The 19082-nt window shown below is 42.1% G+C and overlaps 1 protein-coding gene across 1 annotated transcript in view; it reads right to left on the bottom strand.

The window, feature by feature from the left end:
• Positions 1–1865: 1865 nt before the first annotated feature.
• The window catches only part of LOC126354995 (cysteine sulfinic acid decarboxylase), a 43060-nt gene continuing 25843 nt past the window's right edge, over positions 1866–19082 (bottom strand). The window contains exons 2-8 of the mRNA XM_050005108.1: positions 16028–16396; positions 6027–6261; positions 4845–5064; positions 4432–4579; positions 3722–3950; positions 3401–3595; positions 1866–2259 (exon numbers count right to left, since the gene is read on the bottom strand). Of these exons, the coding sequence (XP_049861065.1) occupies positions 2086–2259; positions 3401–3595; positions 3722–3950; positions 4432–4579; positions 4845–5064; positions 6027–6261; positions 16028–16396 (1570 nt within the window). The 3' untranslated portion in view covers positions 1866–2085. The remainder of the gene's footprint in view (positions 2260–3400; positions 3596–3721; positions 3951–4431; positions 4580–4844; positions 5065–6026; positions 6262–16027; positions 16397–19082) is intronic.

The following is a 19082-nucleotide window of genomic DNA, read 5'->3' as shown; positions in this document are numbered from 1 at the left end:
ACTTAAGGGCACAGAATCTGGGGAAAGGCCCATTGAAAAGTGTGTCGCCAGATGTACAGCGTGGCTTGACAGGGCAAAGAGCTCCGCTTCAAAAATGGAGCAGTGTTCCGGAAGCCGGTAACGAATATCGTCGGTGCCACTGACTAAGACACGCCCGACAACGGTCAGTCCGAGAATGTTCAGTGTACACAAAGATACTATCGCGAAGTTTCGTGTGATGGTAGAGAAACAGCGATAGAGATAGTCTGGAGTAGTGTCCTTAGGAAGCGAATGGAGTCTAAGATGAACACAGGCCGCCGCACGAAGCCAAGGTGGTGAAGGGTTCACACCCAAGTGGCAGGTACCGTAAAGTTAAGCTGCTGGAGCAACAGCTGTAAGCGAATTCCAGGAGGTAACAGAGGGACACTGGTGGTAAAAAGTCCTCGAAGAAGGAGGCATAGGAGGAGTGGCCAGGCATGGCAGACAAACGGCTTACGTATCTGCTGATGAGAGTGACAGCAACAGTTTGGCAGCTTCTGCATTCAGACTCCCGACTGGGCTGGTGTAAAAGGCGCCAGTGGCCAAACAGATGTCATGATGGATTGTATTGAGATGGCGTTAGATGGTACCAATGGAAGCTAATTTTACTGCTTAAGAAAAGCACACATTGAGGGACCAGGTACAATGGACGGACAGGTAAGACACGTGGGAGGATTAAGAAAGTTCCTATTGATCATGACCCCAGGAATTTCGTAGTTGCAACGAACGGAAGGAGCAGCAAGTCCAAGATGTAAAGACAGTGGAAGAAACCTATTGCGCCACCAGAAATTTATAGAGAATTTTTTCAGTGAAAGCTAAAGCTATTGTTGCTCCACGAACGACGACGATCGAGACATCGCTCAAGAAGTAGTTCGTGGATAACTGCAATAGCTCGCAAAATCGAAAAAAAGGCCAGAGGTGCCCAGTGGGAGACAGGCCATAATAGGTTTAATGTTAATAGCAAAGAGGACGACACTCAGCACCGCACCCTGCAGCACCCCGTTTTCCTGGATAAAGGTGGCCAACAAGACAGAACCCACATGTATCTTGACAACTCGAGTTTTAAAAACTCGGAGAGAAGTGCGCAGGCGACCTCTGAAGCTCTGTGTGCAAATAGATTTGAGTTGGATATTTATGTTCATCCCGGGAATATTTCTACAGGCATTTAGGGAAACTTAGGCATGACTTTTCAGTTGCAGTGACCAACAAGCAAATTTATTACTGATTTTCCATAAAACGTTGCTGTTATGAAAACTAGATTTGTTTCTAATATACTAGGAACTAACTACTAGTGTTCTATAAACACACAGAAGAGATGTAATCTGTTTGCTGGAACTATACAACACTAAGAATATTAACATGGTTCTCTAAGATATAGGGTATGCGATCATATATATATGATAAATTAGTGTAGCAGAACTAAGAGGTGTACAGGAAGTTTTAATTCTTTTGGGCTGTTAGGAGGGCTCTTACGTTCCTAAGAGGGCTCTTACATGAACAGTAATTAACTGTTTTAGTATTTTATTAAATTGTTTTAAGAATATCTATTAGGATTGATTACCATATGATTTCTGCTTAATGTATGTGTAATAACTGATCTGGACAGCAGAATATTTTGAGTTTGTAAAAGGTTTCAATTTAGAATTATTTTAATTGTTTATGCCTATGTTTTAAATATGTTCATATTGTGTCTGCAAGTTAGTGATGAAGTTAACTCTCAGCTGTGGAGGCAGACACTGTATTAAAGACTAGGTGAGAGGGGTCAAGATCTCATTAAAATTTTATTTGGAACTATTTAGTAGATGAGATGATTGTTGGTTATTAGTTATACTTAAAATAAGACACTGTTTCACTAAAATTACTTTTAATGTTCATCCTACAGCTCTTAACATTTGTCAGTCTCCATAAATAAATAGTGTTAAAATGTTTATACATTGTGAGGTAAGACCTCTAGGATGCAATTTAGTCTTTGCAGACTGTATACCATGCATTTGATACAAACACTCATCAGGCATGCATATCTTGTGTCATCACAGTCATTTCACAAACAAAATGACAGCAGAAGTTTCACAAGTCTTTTCCAAGTCTCTCAATTTCTTCCACAAAGTAATCCATATCAGTGTGAGTTAAGGCAGAATTCTGGAGGACTAAACGGAAGAAGTTTGGATGATCATTCAGTGGCTGATATGTAATCATCATTGTACCTTCCTTCATCATTCTTTCCTTAATTTTGGGAGCCACCTGAAATCAAATTAAAAAGGTATGTAACATGAAATAATTCCATTTATTTCCATTTATTTTGTATCTAATTAGCAAATAATTCATGGTGATGCAGGACACCTAAAGAAAAATTTTGCAAATTCTATTTCAATATAGATCATAACTTGTCGAGACATACAAGTTAGATGTAATTGGCACATGTTGCGCATTTCAGTTTATTTCTAGAGTGGTGGATAGGGGTGGAAGACTTAAGGGACTGAGCAGCAAGTCTATCAGTCCCTCATTCAATAGTTAGTCCCTCTTGAGTTAGTTATGTCAGCCAGAAATGTAACCAAATTTTCACAGTAAGGAACAGGTAAAATCTAGGCATTGAAAGCAATATTGGTGTCATATGAGGAGCAATGTGGAGAGACAAAAAATTATGTAGAACAGGGCAGTATGCAGATCAGAGTAGATGAGTACTTCTCACAGCTCATCTATGCAAGATACCTTACCCACATTTCCCCTTCCCCAAATCATTATTCACGCATACTGACCAGACGAAAGACGAAGGCAGTAACACAAATTATGCTTTCTCAGTGAAAGATCTAAAATAATAGAAGTGATAAGGCTAACAAGGTAATGAGCTTTAGTAGGATTACCATTATTATAGAGGTGAAAGGAAGTTCAGTAGGTGGGTGGCCACAGTCTAGTGTCCTATTATGTACACACATGCATGTGTCTTCCCAGTGGCAGGGGAAAGCATAGAATTAGAGTTGATAAGAGCCAGAAATGAGAAAAATTGAAGGGAAAGGAGCAGTGGCAACAGCTAAAGGCAACAAATGATGGCAAAGGAGAGTACGTTATAATTTTTCAAGCAAGGTAACATTTTGAACAGTGGATGATCTGTGGTGTAAAATATTTGTTTCCACAAGCTCCTGCAGGAATAAAATCCATTATTCCTCTGAAGAGTGTAGGCACATAGGCTTATCAACTCTTCGGGAAACCATCTGATAGTCAGAAGATAGTTACTCCATACCCCTAAATTGAAATTAGTTTTTAAGTGTTCAAAAAGATATCTTTTTATCAATCTCACAGGAACAATTACTAAGTATTTGAGTGTGTGTCAGCTAAACTGAACAAATTATTTACAAGAGTAGTTTGCAGTGGAGGAAGAACTTACCTTGTGTAATTTGTCTTTAAAATCTGCTTCGTTTTCTTTGCCATGGAGAGATGGTGGAATGTACCAGAAACATATATTTGTGCACTCTGGTTCATTTAAAACCATTCGGAAGTCTTCTCTCTGTTTAATTTGTCTTGTGAAATATTCAGCATTATCAAACACAGTGTCAATATGTTTTTCCAAACCATTAGTGCCCTGCGTGGAAAATATTCACTTACATTCCATTTTTTATTATCAGAATTCAATGCATATTAATATAGGATACACTTTTAGAAGCCATTCCTTGAATTTAAATGAAATTAATGCACGTAAATATTCTACCTTTGCTTTCCACATCATCCAGAATTTTATGACATCTGCTCTCCTGCCACACTGCACATGCTTATCTCCTGTGTCATATTTAGTGTCATAAAATTTATCCTTTTGAAATAGATACTGAGCACTTTCTGAGTGGCAGTCAGCTAAAATATTTTCATGTCTCAACAAGAATGTTGAGCACTGCTGTGGTGCTGTTAGCAGTTTGTGTGGATTCCATGTCACAGAATCAGCTCTGAAACAATGTTGATAAATATACTGATACATAGACACTACAGTAAATTTCAAAGTGAGCTGCAACCCTTCATTCCTGTCGAGAATTTCAATGAAGGAGCAAATATTTTATGGAATAGAAGCACTTTTTAGCTGTTTCATAAAATGTAAAAATTAGGAGCTGAGAATCTGAAGCACATTAAACAGTAGTTTCCAAAACTGTTTTCTGGGAATTTTAATAAATGTGGTCACAAATTTTAGACTCTGTAGCTATGACTATAAATTTGAGGTTTGTGACAGTCAGTCCATCAGGTTTAGTAACAACTCAGCTTTTCCAGTCTCAGTTCCCAATATCTTTCATTATTTAATACTCAGAACTCATGATCATAGAACCTTATTGTTAGCAAAATCACAAAACAGAAAATATGAGTTATAAGGAACATTTATATCGCAAATCATTAAAGACTGAAGTATGATTCATAGTAAGTTTTTCCTCGACTCACAATTCTATTCCCTTTAGCAAGTGACGGTGCTTCTTTGACATGAGAGCTCCACCACCCCATGCTGCATCAACATGAAGCCACAAATTATACTTTTTACACAGGTCAGCTATCTCAGGGATTGGATCAAATGCACCAAGAACTGTTGTACCTGGAAATAGGTATTATTTGTAATGAAGCAATTTAATTATAGGAAATAGATGAACTGTATGCTACATATTATGTAAAATGTACAGACAATGTGGTATGCAGTCCAAAGACTGGTTTGATGCAGCTATACATGCACAATCATTTTATCACTGCCTTAAATGTGAAATTATAGACTATTGTAGGGTATTTCAGATTTATAGCAATTTTAGCTATACTTTTGAAAACGGGAAACTCATGAATAACAGGATTTTTTGTAGTGTACATACCAGCTGTTGCTGAAACCATAAAAGGCAGTGCTCCTTCATTCAGTGCTCTTTGGATTTCCTGTTCTAGGTGTTTCACATCCATTTTTCCTCTAGCATCACATTCTATGAGATATACATTGTCAGAACCAAGACCAAGGAAAGAAGCCATTTTCTTCACTGAATAGTGAGCATCCTGTGATGTAAAAAGGACCATCCGTGGAAGACCATGAAGACCTTTTTTCTGAAAGTGGAGGGAAAATTTACAGATTATTAAACAGCATATAATTTGTGAGTCTATAACAGTTTAGACTGAGAATGCTTCACAGAGCACAAAATGAAGGAGTGTAAAAAAGTATCTAAAGAAATATGGAAGGCACTAGAATAGATAGGTCAGGACATGGGTTGTGACCTCCAAGTGTCATTACCTTGCTAATCTTAAAATATAATTTTAAGAAATTACAAACTGAACAGATGAGTGAAAAATCCCATGTTTCATTAGATCTGTTTTTAAACAGATAGATACTCTAGCATCCAAAAACAAGTCACAAGCTGCCATTGTGAACCAGCAATTCGAATTTAGTCAAGTTTTCAAATAAAATAAGATCCAGTTCAAAGATGTCTAGCTTTGAGTTGAATTTTAGTAAAGCACAGCTTCTTAGGACATTACTGTTTGTATGTATGGAAGTAATGATTGCCAAGGAGGAAGGAGCACGGAACTTAGAAACTTATTACTCAAACTGGAAGAACTTGCAGCTTATCTGGTGCATTACTTAAGGACTTTTGATCTACAAAATGGTGAAGTATAAGAACTGCAGGGGCAGCAAAATAGTGCAATATCAAAAGTTTTCAAGGAATCTTCTGTAATGTGGGTATTAGATGTGTAATTTTGAGATCTGCTGTGAAGGTGTATTACGAGATTTCAAGAGACTGTTTCAAATATGGTTACATACTGTATGTTTCATTTGAAGTTACCCAAGTTACCTCCGTTCTTTCAACTTTTAGTTTACTGAAACATATTTAAATGATTTTGTGGAAAATCAAGGCAGAAAGTGGTTAATGTGAATGTGTATTCAAATGAGGTGAGAAAATTCAAAGAAGGAAGTAATGGTACTGAGTAGAGACAATGAATATTAGATGACCAAGAACTAAATTCAAAGTACAAAAGCGCTGCTAATACACTCTCAGGAAACATTTTTGTATTACCTTTATATGTGGCGCTGCATGGTAGCGTGCACAGCTTATTGCATAACCATTGGCCACAGATCCTCCGGGGCAGAAAATGCCATCACCACGGCCTCCTGGAAATCCAACTATTTGCCGCATCTGCTGCAGGACAGTTTCCTCCATCAGTGTAAACACTGGTGCTACCTCATACGTGTAGACACTGGGATTGAGTGCATCACCCAACCACTGCCCCACCAGACCATAGGGATCCACACTAAAACAACAGTCATCAGTGACAACAGTACAGTGCATGATTACATAGCATAGCTTTCAACAATTTTTGCATACACTGATGTTTAACAAGGAGCCATAAGAAGAACTCTACACTGAATTAACCTTACCTGTAGGTAGTAACAGGCCATTGTAATAGAAATTTGTCAGTCTTTAGCAAGGTGCAATTTCACTTTCCTCCCCAAGTAATTACAACCTTTCCAAATCTGAATTGTGTACCCGCCAGCCAGTGACAATGTATAGAAAATTTCCTCTTCTGGCTCTAAATTTGATATATGTGACAAAATTACATTTTGCTGCCGAATGAGATGCTTCTGCACAGTTGCTTGCAGAGTACAAATGTGGTTTAAACGTAGCGTTACCAATGTATAAACATCTTAAGAGGTCAGAAAAGAAAGCATCATTAATAAAATCAACAGCCTCCAACTCTGGTCTCCTGTTATCGAGATTTTAGGATATGTAGCACGAGACGAAACAAGAACTGTAAAACTTATAGGTACGAAGGCGAGCGAGTATCCTGGAGCTTTCCACAGTTCACACAAAGGACTGGACCATAACTAAGTCAAAAATTAAAATAACTTTTCCAGACTTAGTCCTTTTATGCCTCAGAATGTTAACATAGTAAACTCTCAGAATGACCAAATGAATGTTAGGCAAAAATATACGATCTTAAGAAAAAGTAGCGCTGAATAATATGACTAGAAAGCTAAAAATTGGTCAGAATATGCAAATGTGTGTGTCAATTCAAAGTTAACCATTTCAACTATATCAGAGTATGTAATACTTTCGTTAAAATCTGGGTTTTTACGAAACTTTAATCCGCTCAGTGTGACTGAAGCTGAAAATTCGTATGTAGCCTCAGTTTTATGTTTAGGCATTATATATATGACACCAATAAGCTAATTGTGAGTTTTAAGTTTACTAAAACCCAAATATGGATCGAAAAGTCTACCATTTGCAATATAAAGTTACAATTACAGCATTACCACATTCGTGAAATTCAGTTTTACGAAGTTTCAAAATTATTGTAAATAATGGTCAGAAGAAATTTTGAAAAGGCACATCAGAAGTCATGTTCTTTCTGATCCGTTATAACTAGCCGGTTAAGTTTAAAGGCAGACGAGTTAATATTTTTCAGTAACTAAAGCGAACTTAAGTATTTATAAAATTTGAGATTTTAAATTATGAATTGAGACATTAATACATGTACAACAATGGGTTGGGGCATTTAAATATTGCTACTAGTGCCCATGGCCGTTTATGTGCCGTTTTGCGGTCCACTACACTCCTATGTACACTACTGGCCATTAAAATTGATACATCACGAAGATGACTTGCTACAGACGCGAAATATAACCGACAGGAAGAAGATGCTGTGATGTGCAAATGATTAGCTTTTCAGAGCATTCACACAAGGTTGCCGCCGAAGGCGACACCTACAACATGCTGACGTGAGGAAAGTTTTCAACCGATTTCTCATACACAAAAACATCAGTTGGCAGGTGTTGTCTGGTGAAACGTTGTGATGCCTCGTGTAAGGAGGAGAAATGCGTGCCATCACGTTTCCGACTTTGATAAAGGTCGGATTGTAGCCTATCGCGATTGCGGTTTATCGTATCGCGACATTGCTGCTCGCGTTGGTCGAGATCCAATGATTGTTAGCAGAATATGGAATCGGTGGGTTCAGGTGGGGGGTGGGGGGAGGGGGTGATACGGAACGCCGTGCTGGATCCTAAAGGCCTCGTATCACTAACAGTCGAGATAACAGGCATCTTATCCGAATGACTAATGGATTGTGCAGCCACGTGTCGATCCCTGAGTCAACAGATGGGGACGTTTGCAAGAAGACACCCATCTGCACGAACAGTTCGACGACGTTTGCACCAGCATGGACTATCAGCTCAGAGACCATGGCTGCGCCTGCGATGGTGTACTGAACGACGAACATGGGTGCACGAAGGCAAAACGTTTTTTCGGATTAATCCAAGCTCTGTTTACAGCATCATGATGGTCGCATCTGTGTTTGGCAACATCTCGGTGAACGCACATTGGAAGTGTGTATTCGTCACCGCCATACTGGCGTATCACCCGGCGTGATGGTATGGGGTACCATTGGTTACACGTCTCGGTGACCGCTTCTTCGCATTGACGGCACTTTGAACAGTGGACGTTACATTTCAGATGTGTTACGACCCGTGGCTCTACCTTCATTCGATCCCTGCGAAACCACACATTTAAGCGGGATAATGCACAAACGCATGTTGCAGGCCCTGTACGAGCATTTCTGGATACAGAAAATTTTAGACTGCTGCCCTGGCCAGCACATTCCCCAGATCTCTCACCAACTGAAAACGTCTGGTCAATGCGGCCGAGCAACTGGCTCGTCACAATACGCCAGTCACTACTCTTGATGAATTGTGGTATCGTGATGCAGCTGCATGGGCAGCTGTACCTGTACACGCCATCCAAGCTCTGTTTAACTCAATGCCCAGGCGTATCAAGGCCGTTATTACGGCCAGAGGTGGTTGTTCTGGGTACTGATTTCTCACTATCTATGCACCCAAACTGCGTGAGAATGTAAGAACATATCAGTTCCAGTATAATATATTTGTCCAATGAATACCCGTTTATCTGCATTTCTTCTTTGTGTAGCAATTTTAATTCCCAGTAGTGTAAATACAGGCAGAGATGCAGTGGTAAGACACTTTGAACCGAGATATCAAGCTATCCGTCTCAAACGCCCGCGTACGTTGCGGTTCATGTGATGCCAGACTAATGAGTTTTCTGTAAAAGTGGAAATTGACCACGCGATGTCTGTACACTGTCCTGGATCGCTTAGGTTTGACGGAAGTAACCATTTGTTTGCCGCCCGTAATGTTGACAAAACCGCATGGCAAGCGGCGAGATTTTTCACATTCCATGCGAGCAATTTTATTTTAGTGATTAGAAGTTAGGGCGATAAACTATTCGAGTTTCTCAAAGGGGTCGCCTCTGAACTGTTAATACTGCTATTTCCGATAGGGATATTAGTTACAGAATTAAGACATTTCGTGTGTATGAACTTCTACATACTGTTCACCAGTTAAAATTAAACTTTTAGTCTTAGTTTGTGATCCTTTCATGAAACAGCAAGAACGAGATTTTCTTTCAGTTACCACAGAATAACTTACTTTCAGACTGGATATTATGGTCAGTATGTTCTCCATCGCTCTCTGGATGACAAAGATTTCAGACTCTTGTTGACAACTTTGATCCATGGCTTCGTGACGTCTGTGACAGACTAACCATACCATCAGCTCTTATCAATTGATATCTGGGCTCTTGTCACTTTTCTAGTTTTCTAGGGTCCAACCGATAAGGTCACGAGCCCGGAAGAGGCGCTGCAGACGCCGCCGTGGTGATATAAAAGGCACTTGCACCGGTTGATGCCATAACCAATTGACGCCACATTGTCCAAACGGATAAGTTCGTCTTACATCCCACTTTGATTTCTGTAGTTATTTCACGAAGTGTTGTCTGTTTGCTAGTACTGACAACTCTACGCGGACGCCACTTTTCTCTGTCATTAAGTGAAGGCCGTCGGCCGCTGTGTGGTGAGAGTTAATGCCTGAAATTTGGTATTCGACACACTTGTCACTGTGGATTTCTGAATGTTAAATTCCTTAACTATTTTCGAAATAAAATGTTCAATGCGTCTAGCTGTAACTATCACTCCAAACTCGATATGTTAATTCCAATCGTGCACCCGTAAGCACGTCCGACATCTTTTCACATGAATGACCTGAGTAGAGATGGGCAAAAATGATGTTTTTCAGAGGTCGGAACAGAACTGTTCACTCCCTGATATGAACTAGTTCTTTTTCATGACTCACCACTCATTCACAATAGAAAATAAATGGAAGGCACATTGCCCTTTAAACTTTGTTTATTTCAGTACTATACCTGCATTTTGATCTTATTTGATCCTATTTTGAAGTAACACAGATAATGAGTAAGAATTTTCTATCGTTTATTGAAATTTCCACGATATGACAAAGTTTGATTGATTTATTTTGCACTGTCGTGGTTTTTTGGGTGATCAGAAAATGTTGTAACTTGAGATTTACATTAACAATATATTTGGCTATAATGTATTAAAATTTCATAACTTCGTACAAATACATCGCAAGCCATATATTTTTAAAGTGAACATTTCCTTCCGAAGACGCCAAAAATCGCAAAATCCGTACTACAGTAAGAAATTTTTATATATATAATTATTTGACTAAGACCAAAGTGCTGCATATAGCCTTCCGCAGAAGGAAACAAGGAAAATATTGGTGTATCACATTTTGCTGTATGTTTATCAGTTCACTTGTAATTAAAGCGTAAATTCGAGTGTCCATAATAAAAAATCCTGTAGTAAGAGGAGCCGTCAGGAACCTAATCTGATCAGTTTAAACAAATAAAAATAAAATAAAAAATGTATACATAATGGTATTACTACGAAGAACAATATCCAGTACAGACGAACTCCGATGCAGAGGCGCTGAATCAAGCAGGTCGAGCCGCGAGCTGTATTACTGCGTGAGCTAAGACCGCAGAGATCGGAGTGACACCTGAGTTGCTTTGCTCAAAGCTCTGGCTTGAGTCGAGAACGGTGGGGTGAGCGTTGAGCGGGCGAGTTCAGAGGGTGGGGGGAGCGGTGAAGGCCACCACCCACCCGCTCCGAGACAAATCGTTGTCTTGCGAGCAGGTTGTTGCAAGTAGTTATGTTCTCCGCTAGGAGGCTCTGTCCTGTTGCTCGCATCAACTGCCCAGAGGGCAGGACGTGCGACTGAAACGATCGCCGACAGAGTGTGATGCTAAAGTTAAGGTGCGCCAGACACTGCACGCGGCAGAGGAAGCAGAGACGGCACAGCAGATGTGAAAAAATTCAATGGGCCACTGCACAATGCAGGCAGCCAAGGCAGAAGCAGGGCAGAGGCAGGCGCTGGCTGTGTTGTATGGCTTGCAGTGTGCTCTGACTAGCAGAGGCCCCACTGATCAGCTCTCTCTCTCTCTCTCTCTCTCTCTCTCTCTCTCTCTCTCTCTCTCTCTCTCTGCTGTGGGAAACGTTTGGAGCTACCGTTCTTTTTTCTGAATCACTGATTGTTCACTCCTTTGAAAGATTCAACTCTATGAATTAGTTCAGGAGCGGATCCCCATCTCTAGACCTGAGTGCAGATGACAGTTCCGCCAATACACTTCCCTTTTCTACCTTGAGTACGCTATACTACCGCCATATGTATATGTGCCCATCACAATCGCATGATTTATTACCTCAGTGTATTATAAGGTTACTGCAACAGCACGTCTTGGGCTGCGTATGCTAAGGTCACACAGGAGACGAAAGGCACGATACCCACAGGAGTTGCGTGGCACAGACAGGCCGTGGGCGAAGCACATTGGAATTGCATGGGCAGGAGGCCCGAACGGCCGTGCTTCAGAATAGTGGCAAATATGTCTCCTAGAGCAGACGCAAGCAGTAACAATTTATATTTTGTAACTAAGATGTTCACTATGAAGAAGCTACTGGATGCTTCTGTTAATTGTTCACTGTCTCTCTGTTTAAATGATGAATCTCTGCCGTAGAATGCTGTACGAGTGAAAAATCGGCAATTGAGAGTAAATTTAAAATATTACTCTTACCTACAAATTCCTTCATGTGTTGTTCCAATTAGTTTCTACTTTTCAAAGAAGCTGATTGATTCAAGCAAGCTCGTCTCGCAAGAGACATCAATTATTTTAGTGTAGGCCTTATGTCAGCGATACCGCACGTCAAGAAAGACAAAATTAGCAAAGAGATTGCTGAAGTCACTGACTTCATGCTATGAGTCGCTGAATTGAGTTGTTGCAGTCTTCCGTCCTGAGATTGGTTTGATGCAGCTGTCCATGTTTCTCTATCCTGTGCAAGCTTCATCCCCCTGTAAACTACTGCAACCTACATCGTTCTGAATCTGCTTAGTATTCATCTTTGTCTCCCTCTACGATTTTTACCCTCCACGCTGCCCTCCAGTACTATATTGATGATATCTTTATGTCTCGGAACATGTCCTACCAACCGATCCCTTCTTGTCAAGTTGTGCCACAAATTTCTCTTCTCCCCCATCCTATTCAATACCTCATAAGTTGTGTGATCTACCCATCTAATTTTCAGCATTCTTTTGTAGCACCACATTTCAAAAGCTATTCTCTTCTTGTCCAAACGGTTTATCGTCCGTGTCACTTCCATACATGGCCACACTCCATACAAATACTTTCAGAAACGACTTCCTGACACTTCCATGAACCATGGACCTTGCCGTTGGTGGGGAGGCTTGCGTGCGTCAGTGATACAGATAGCCGTACCATAGGTGCAACCAAAACGAAATGGTATCTGTTGAGAGGCCAGACAAACGTGTGGTTCCTGAAGAGGGGCAGCAGCCTTTTCAGTAGTTGCAGGGGCAACAGTCTGGATGATTGATCTGGCCTTTTAACACCAAAACAGCCTTGCTGTGGTGGTACTGCGAATGGCTGAAAGCAAGGGGAAACTACAGCCGTAATTTTTCTTAAGGGCTTGAAGTTTTACTGAAGTGAGTATGCTGCAACTAACGTTTGACAAATTCGTCGATTTCGCCATGACTGGCTGATCTGTACGTAGCCCAAGGTCTGGGTTACGTTGAAGAATGAATATGGTTTTGAGCTGCCAATGTTAGCGGGTGTGAATGCCGAAGTATGTGGGAACAGATTGATCTATGGTGTATGTTAGGTCAGCGCCGTATGTAAGCTGTTTACGTCAGCCGAACGCCAGTTGGACTGTGCTCATTTTAGTTGCTTGACTTTATACGTAGAGCCTTAACAGACGTATTTGCTTGTATTTATGGCAATAAAAAAGTGAACAAAAGAGTGTCACGAGTATAAATAAAGAACTAAGAAACAGTTTGGAGACTCATTTAGTGAATGATTTTGAGAGCATTCTTGCAGGCGAAAATACTTGTTACATTGAGTCGGTCAGCTAGTAGCTTAATTTTACTAGAACTACTTAAAATAATGAAAACTGTGTCATTTAGTGTTTGAATGTTTTTACGTGTGTTATGAATGCAGCTTTGCTTCAGAAGTTAAGCAGAGAGGAAACGTCAGCAAGTAACGAGTGATGAATATTACGAGGGACGTTCAATAAGTAATGCAACTCACTGTTCTCTGCCAGTTTCGGTCTAAAAATGTGGAATTAGTTGTGGGACAGCGCTGAATTTTCCCCGTTTTGGTCTCTATAGTTCCATGAAATTTTCATAGATTGTGGCGCCATATATAGCCTTCAAAATGACATCTGTAACAGCGGTGCGTTCCAAGCAGAGAGCTATCACTGAGCTTTTGGAGTAAAACCAGAGCGTCGCTGATGTTCATATGCGCTGGCGGAATGCATACGGATACCAACCAGTGAACAAAAGCACGGAGAGCCATTGGGCGAGGGGTCTCATCTTCAAAACGACGTCAAGCAATCCTGCCCGGTCTTCCATGTGCCGGCCGATTGCACACAGCTGTGACTAGTGCAATGTTTGAAAGTGTAGACATCCATAGAGGTGATCGACTGATCACGATCACCTCGCTGCACTAGTGGAGTCGTGTTGGTAGTAATGACACTCATTCAGCAATTGGGGTACTCAAAGGTAGGTAGGTAGGTAGGTAGGTAGGTAGGTAGGTAGGTAGGTAGGTAGGTAGGTAGGTAGGTAGGTAGGTAGGTAGGTAGGTAGGTAGGTAGGTAGGTGCGCGCGTGTGCGTCCTGTGGGCTCCTCTGCGCTTAAGAGGAAGCAAGACCATACAGAACAACGAAGGGACATCTGTGCGGGTTTGCTAGTGCGTTACAAGACTGATCGACAATTTTTTTGTCTAACATTGTCACAGGCAATGAAAAACTGGGTTCATCAGTTCTAACCGGGAACAAAATGGGAATCCACTGGGTGGTGCCACAACGTCCTTCTGAAGAAAAAGTTGAAAGCTTCACCCTCAGCTAGTGAATACAAGGGGACTGTTTCCTGGGATTGTGTTTGAGTTCTTCCCTCTCGGTGCAACGATCAACTGAAGTATATTGTGCTACTGAAGAAACTACTTTGGCTTGCTCGTCACCAGAAAGTGGAAACGAACTTTTTCTCCTTGGCAAGTCTTTACGCAAGTCTATGCACCCGAGAGCAGCTCACAAAACGTGATTTTACTGTTCTCTAATCCACCATACAGACCGGATCTCGCACCTCTGGAGTCCCTCCAGTTTGGCCCAATGAAGGATACATTCCACGGGAAGCAGGAAGTAGATGACTGACAGATTATCGATGCAGGAAGATGTTGGCGCCGAAGTCTAATCTCTCTATATTCTACTAATTATCCCTGCACAATTCTATGAGCGAATTACGTTTCCTACTTTACCATCTATATACTCGCATAATCGACGTGGAAAGTAGTACAGTACTATTACTATTCCACGAGTGCATAATTACTCTAATATTCTCCCTGGTGTGTTGAAAGGACTTCTAGGATCTTCTCCGTGCCGAATAGCGGCATTGGATAATTGTAATTTTGATATCGAGATTACTGGAAGAAAGATTGAAAGTATATTTTCTGCCACTCAAGAAAATATATACTGGGCATTTATATCAAAGGCGTATAAGGAATTTCATTATATATGTATTCTCTAATTGGAAATTTGCACGGAGGTGTCGTTTCGTTGGTAATCAGAATGGAACTTCCAATGAATAGGAAACGTACCTGCAATTATTAGATGCAAGAGCTCCATTATTTAATCGCATAATTAAACACTATCAAAGCAAACTTTCCGCTTGATCTGAGGTTTCCCGACTGACTGCTCAACTCAAGAAAACCAAGACATTTTATTGACACAGGACTGCAGATCGCTTCGAATCATCGAGACTGCGGGCAAGGAGAGTTATCGTCCTATTCTGATTAAACAAGTAAAGCTTAATTATAACTTTGAGCGACTGTGATATGGCTGCTTGTGAATGAGATTAATAAAAAATACTAACAACTAACTTTCCTCACCAGCAACCAGTATAAACAATATTAATAAACAGATTGAGATGTTCCACTCTGCAGCGGAGTGTTCTTTTAGGATTGCTAGTTCTGCAGGGTTCGCACGGAAGCTTCTGTAAAGTTTTGAAGGTAGGAGGCGAGATACTGGCATAAGTAATGCTGTGAGGACACTGCGTGAGTCTTGCCTGGGTAGCTCAATTGCAAGAGCACTTGCCCGCGAAAGGCAAAGGTCCTGAGTTCGAGTCTCGGTCCGGCACAGTTTTAATCTGCCAGGAAGTTTTAATATTAATTAAAATTATATGTCTTATCAGCCCAGTGGTACTATGTGGGCACACAGGCCCTGCCAATAAGGTGGTGTAAGGTCGTTGCATCGCCGAGAAATAGTTTTGTAGACAGAAGAGAGGGGAATAAAATGGCTCTGAGCACTATGGGGCTTAACTTCTGAGGTCACGAGTCCCTAGAACTTAGAACTGCTTAAACCTAACCAACCTAAGAACATGACACATCCATTCCCGAGGCAGGATTCGAACCTGCGACCGTAGCGGTCGCGCGGCTCCAGACTAGCGCATAGAACTGCTCAGCCACTCCGGCCTGCAGAGGGGAATAAAATGGTGTACTGGACCCCTGAATAAATGCAACCTGCTTTCAGAAAAAAAGCATGTGTTGCATTGGTCATTGAACGCCCTGGCTACTAAAGATATTGTAGTTACCCGGAGTAGAGCTGGTTGACGAAGTAGGGGTGTCCGGTCTTGACGCTGTAGCGGATGACGTCGCGCACGAGCTGCAGCAGCTGGTCGTGCGACAGCGGCTCGTCGGCGAGCTGCAGCGGCAGCGCGTCTCGCAGCTGGCGGGGCTCCCGCCACGTGGAGACGGGGCCGGCGCGCCGCGCGCCGCCCAGCACGGCGCCCTCTAGCAGCAGCTCTGCGGCCTCCCGCAGCCAGCGCCCGTGGCGGCGGCGGTCCGGCGCGCTCGCCCACCACCGGGAGCCCGCCTCCGCCTCGGCCGCCGCCACCAGCGACTCGCGCTCTGCCACCGGCGCCGCCGCCACTGCCGCAGATACCGACGTCGCCGGCATCGCCCTGTTCCGCACCCAACAATTGTCGCTTTATCTACGTTCGAAGACTAAAACTCTAAACATACATAAAGTATCACACCTACTGTTGGCCTCCGGTGTCAGCCTACCCTATTTACAGGCTTGCCAATATACCGGGTGATCAAAAAGTCAATATAAATTTGAAAACTGAATAAATCACGGAACAATGTAGATAGAGGGGTACAAATTGACAGAAATGCTTGGAATGACATGGGGTTTTATTAGAACAAAAAAAAAAAAATACAAAAGTTCAGAAAACGTCTGACAAATGCCGCTTCATCTGATTACAATAGCAATAATTAGCACGACAAAGCAAAGATTATGACTTTTACAGGGAATGCACAATATGTCCACCATAATTCCTCAACAATAGCTGTAGTCGAGGAATAATGTGAACAGCACTGTAAAGCATGTCCGGAGCTATGGTGAGGCATTGACGTCGGATGTTATCTTTCAGCATCTCTAGAGATGTCGGTCGATCACGATACACCTGTGACTTCAGGTATCCCCAAAGCCAATATCGCACGGACTGAAGTCTGGGGGCCTGGGAGGCCAAGCACGACGAAAGTGTCGGCTGAGCACACGATCACCACCAAACGACGCGCGCGCAAGAGATCTTTCACGCGTCTAGCAATATGGGGTGCACCGCCATCCTGCTTGCACATCCTACGTTCCAGCAGGTGTTTATCAGCCAGGCTGGGGATGATGCGATTCTGTAACATATCGGCGTATCTCTCACTCGTCACGGTAGCAGTTACAAACCAGAATCAAGAATTTCCTGGAAGAAAAAAGGCCCGATAACGTGGATGTAAATCCAACCCATACCGTGACTTTCGCGTCGTGAAATGGACTTTCCACGACACTTCTAGGATTTTTGGTAGCCCAAATTCTGCAGTTGTGGGCGTTGGCAGACTCTCTGAGCGTGAAATGACGTTCGTCGGTCCACAACACGCTACTCAACCAATCGTCATCTTCCGCCATCTTTTGAAACGCCCACACCGCAAATGCCTTCCGCTTCACTAAATCGCCAGGTAACAGTTTATGGCGCCATTGGATTTTGTACGGATAGCATCGGAGGGTACGCCTCAGTGCCAACCAAACAGTAGTGTATGGAATGCCGGTGCGACGTGCGACTGCACGAGCGCCGATTTCGCCGTGCCTAGACGAACCCGCTACAGTCTCCATTTCTTCCTGAACTGTCTCAGCGGCATTACGCCTTGTGCTCGGTCGGTCACGGCGGAGTCTATCGTCTAAACAACCCGTGGCTTCGAACATCGAAATCATTCTCTCCACAGCTACACTTGTAAACGGACCTTTACCCGTTCGAATCCCCTTCATATGGCGATAGGATCGTAACGCAGAACTAGCACATTCCCCATTCTGATAATACAGCTTCACTAAAAGCGTCTTTTCAGGTAATGTAAACATACTGCGACTGCTGGCGCATCACTTTCTTATTACAGCTCCTTTTATACACGATTTGTCATGTGCAGTCACGTTCTGCTGTCCAGTTCCATCTGTCTGACATTTTGTGAACTTTTTTGTGCTAATAAAACCCAGTGTCATTCCACGCATCTGTCAGTTTTTACCTTTATCTACATTATTCCGTGGTTTATTAAGTTTTCAATTTTATACCGACTTTTTGATCACCCGGTATAAAATTTTGTAAGAACGTTATTCCAATTACCTGGTTATTTAACATTCAGTTTAATATATCGATTCATATTCTGTTAATTTCATTCCATTTTTAGCAGACATACATGAGTTTCTGCGCTGGTTTGACGTACAAATTGATACTTTTAACAAACAATTTCCATTTTGTAATTACAGTATAGTTTTATAACGACTGACATTAGCATTATGTCTGCATTATTCGGAACGTTTTCCAACGAAATCTTGGGATACAGGCAACTTCATAAAAAATATTGTTAGCGAACATATTTTGCTAATTTCAAGAGAAAGCTGAAAGCCATGTGAAAATTCATGTGGCACTGCGTAGTAAATGTTTCACTAAACGACGACAGTCCGTACACTACCAAGATTATATACAGTTAAGAGCCAAAGAAACTGGTACATCTGCCTAATACGCAAGGGCTCCCGCGAGCACGCAGAAGTGCCACAACACGGCTTGAGTAATATCTGTAGTAGTGCTGGAGGAAACTATGAACCCTGCATGGTTTGTCCATAAATACGTGAGAGTACGAGGGGGTGGAGACTTCTGAACAGCACGTTGCAAGGCATCCCATATATTGTCAGTAATGATAATGTTTAGAGTTTGGGGGCCAGCTGAAGTGATTAAACTCAGTAGTGTTCCTGGAGCCACTAGCAATTCTAGGCGTGTGGTGTGTCGCAATGTCCTAGTGGGATTACCCAAGTCCGTCGGAATGCACAATGAACATGAATGGATTGAGGTGATGAGACAGAATGCTTACGTGTCATCTGTTAGAGTCTTATCTAGACATATCAGGGGTCCCGTATTACTCCATCTGCACACTCCCCACATCATTAAAGCCTCCAACAGCTTGAACAGTCCCCTGCTAACATTCAGGTCCATGGATTCATGGGGTTGTCTCCATAGCTGTACACGTCCATCTGTTCTATACAATTTGAAACGAGACTGCGACCAGACATGTTTCCAATCAGCAGCAGTCCGAAGTTTGTGTTGACAGGCC

This window comes from Schistocerca gregaria, chromosome 3 (genome assembly GCF_023897955.1).
Source record: "Schistocerca gregaria isolate iqSchGreg1 chromosome 3, iqSchGreg1.2, whole genome shotgun sequence".
Classification (NCBI taxonomy): Eukaryota; Metazoa; Arthropoda; class Insecta; order Orthoptera; family Acrididae; genus Schistocerca; species Schistocerca gregaria.
The sequence above is the reverse complement of the archived record's forward strand: the minus strand, read 5'-3'. Positions and strand labels throughout refer to the sequence as shown.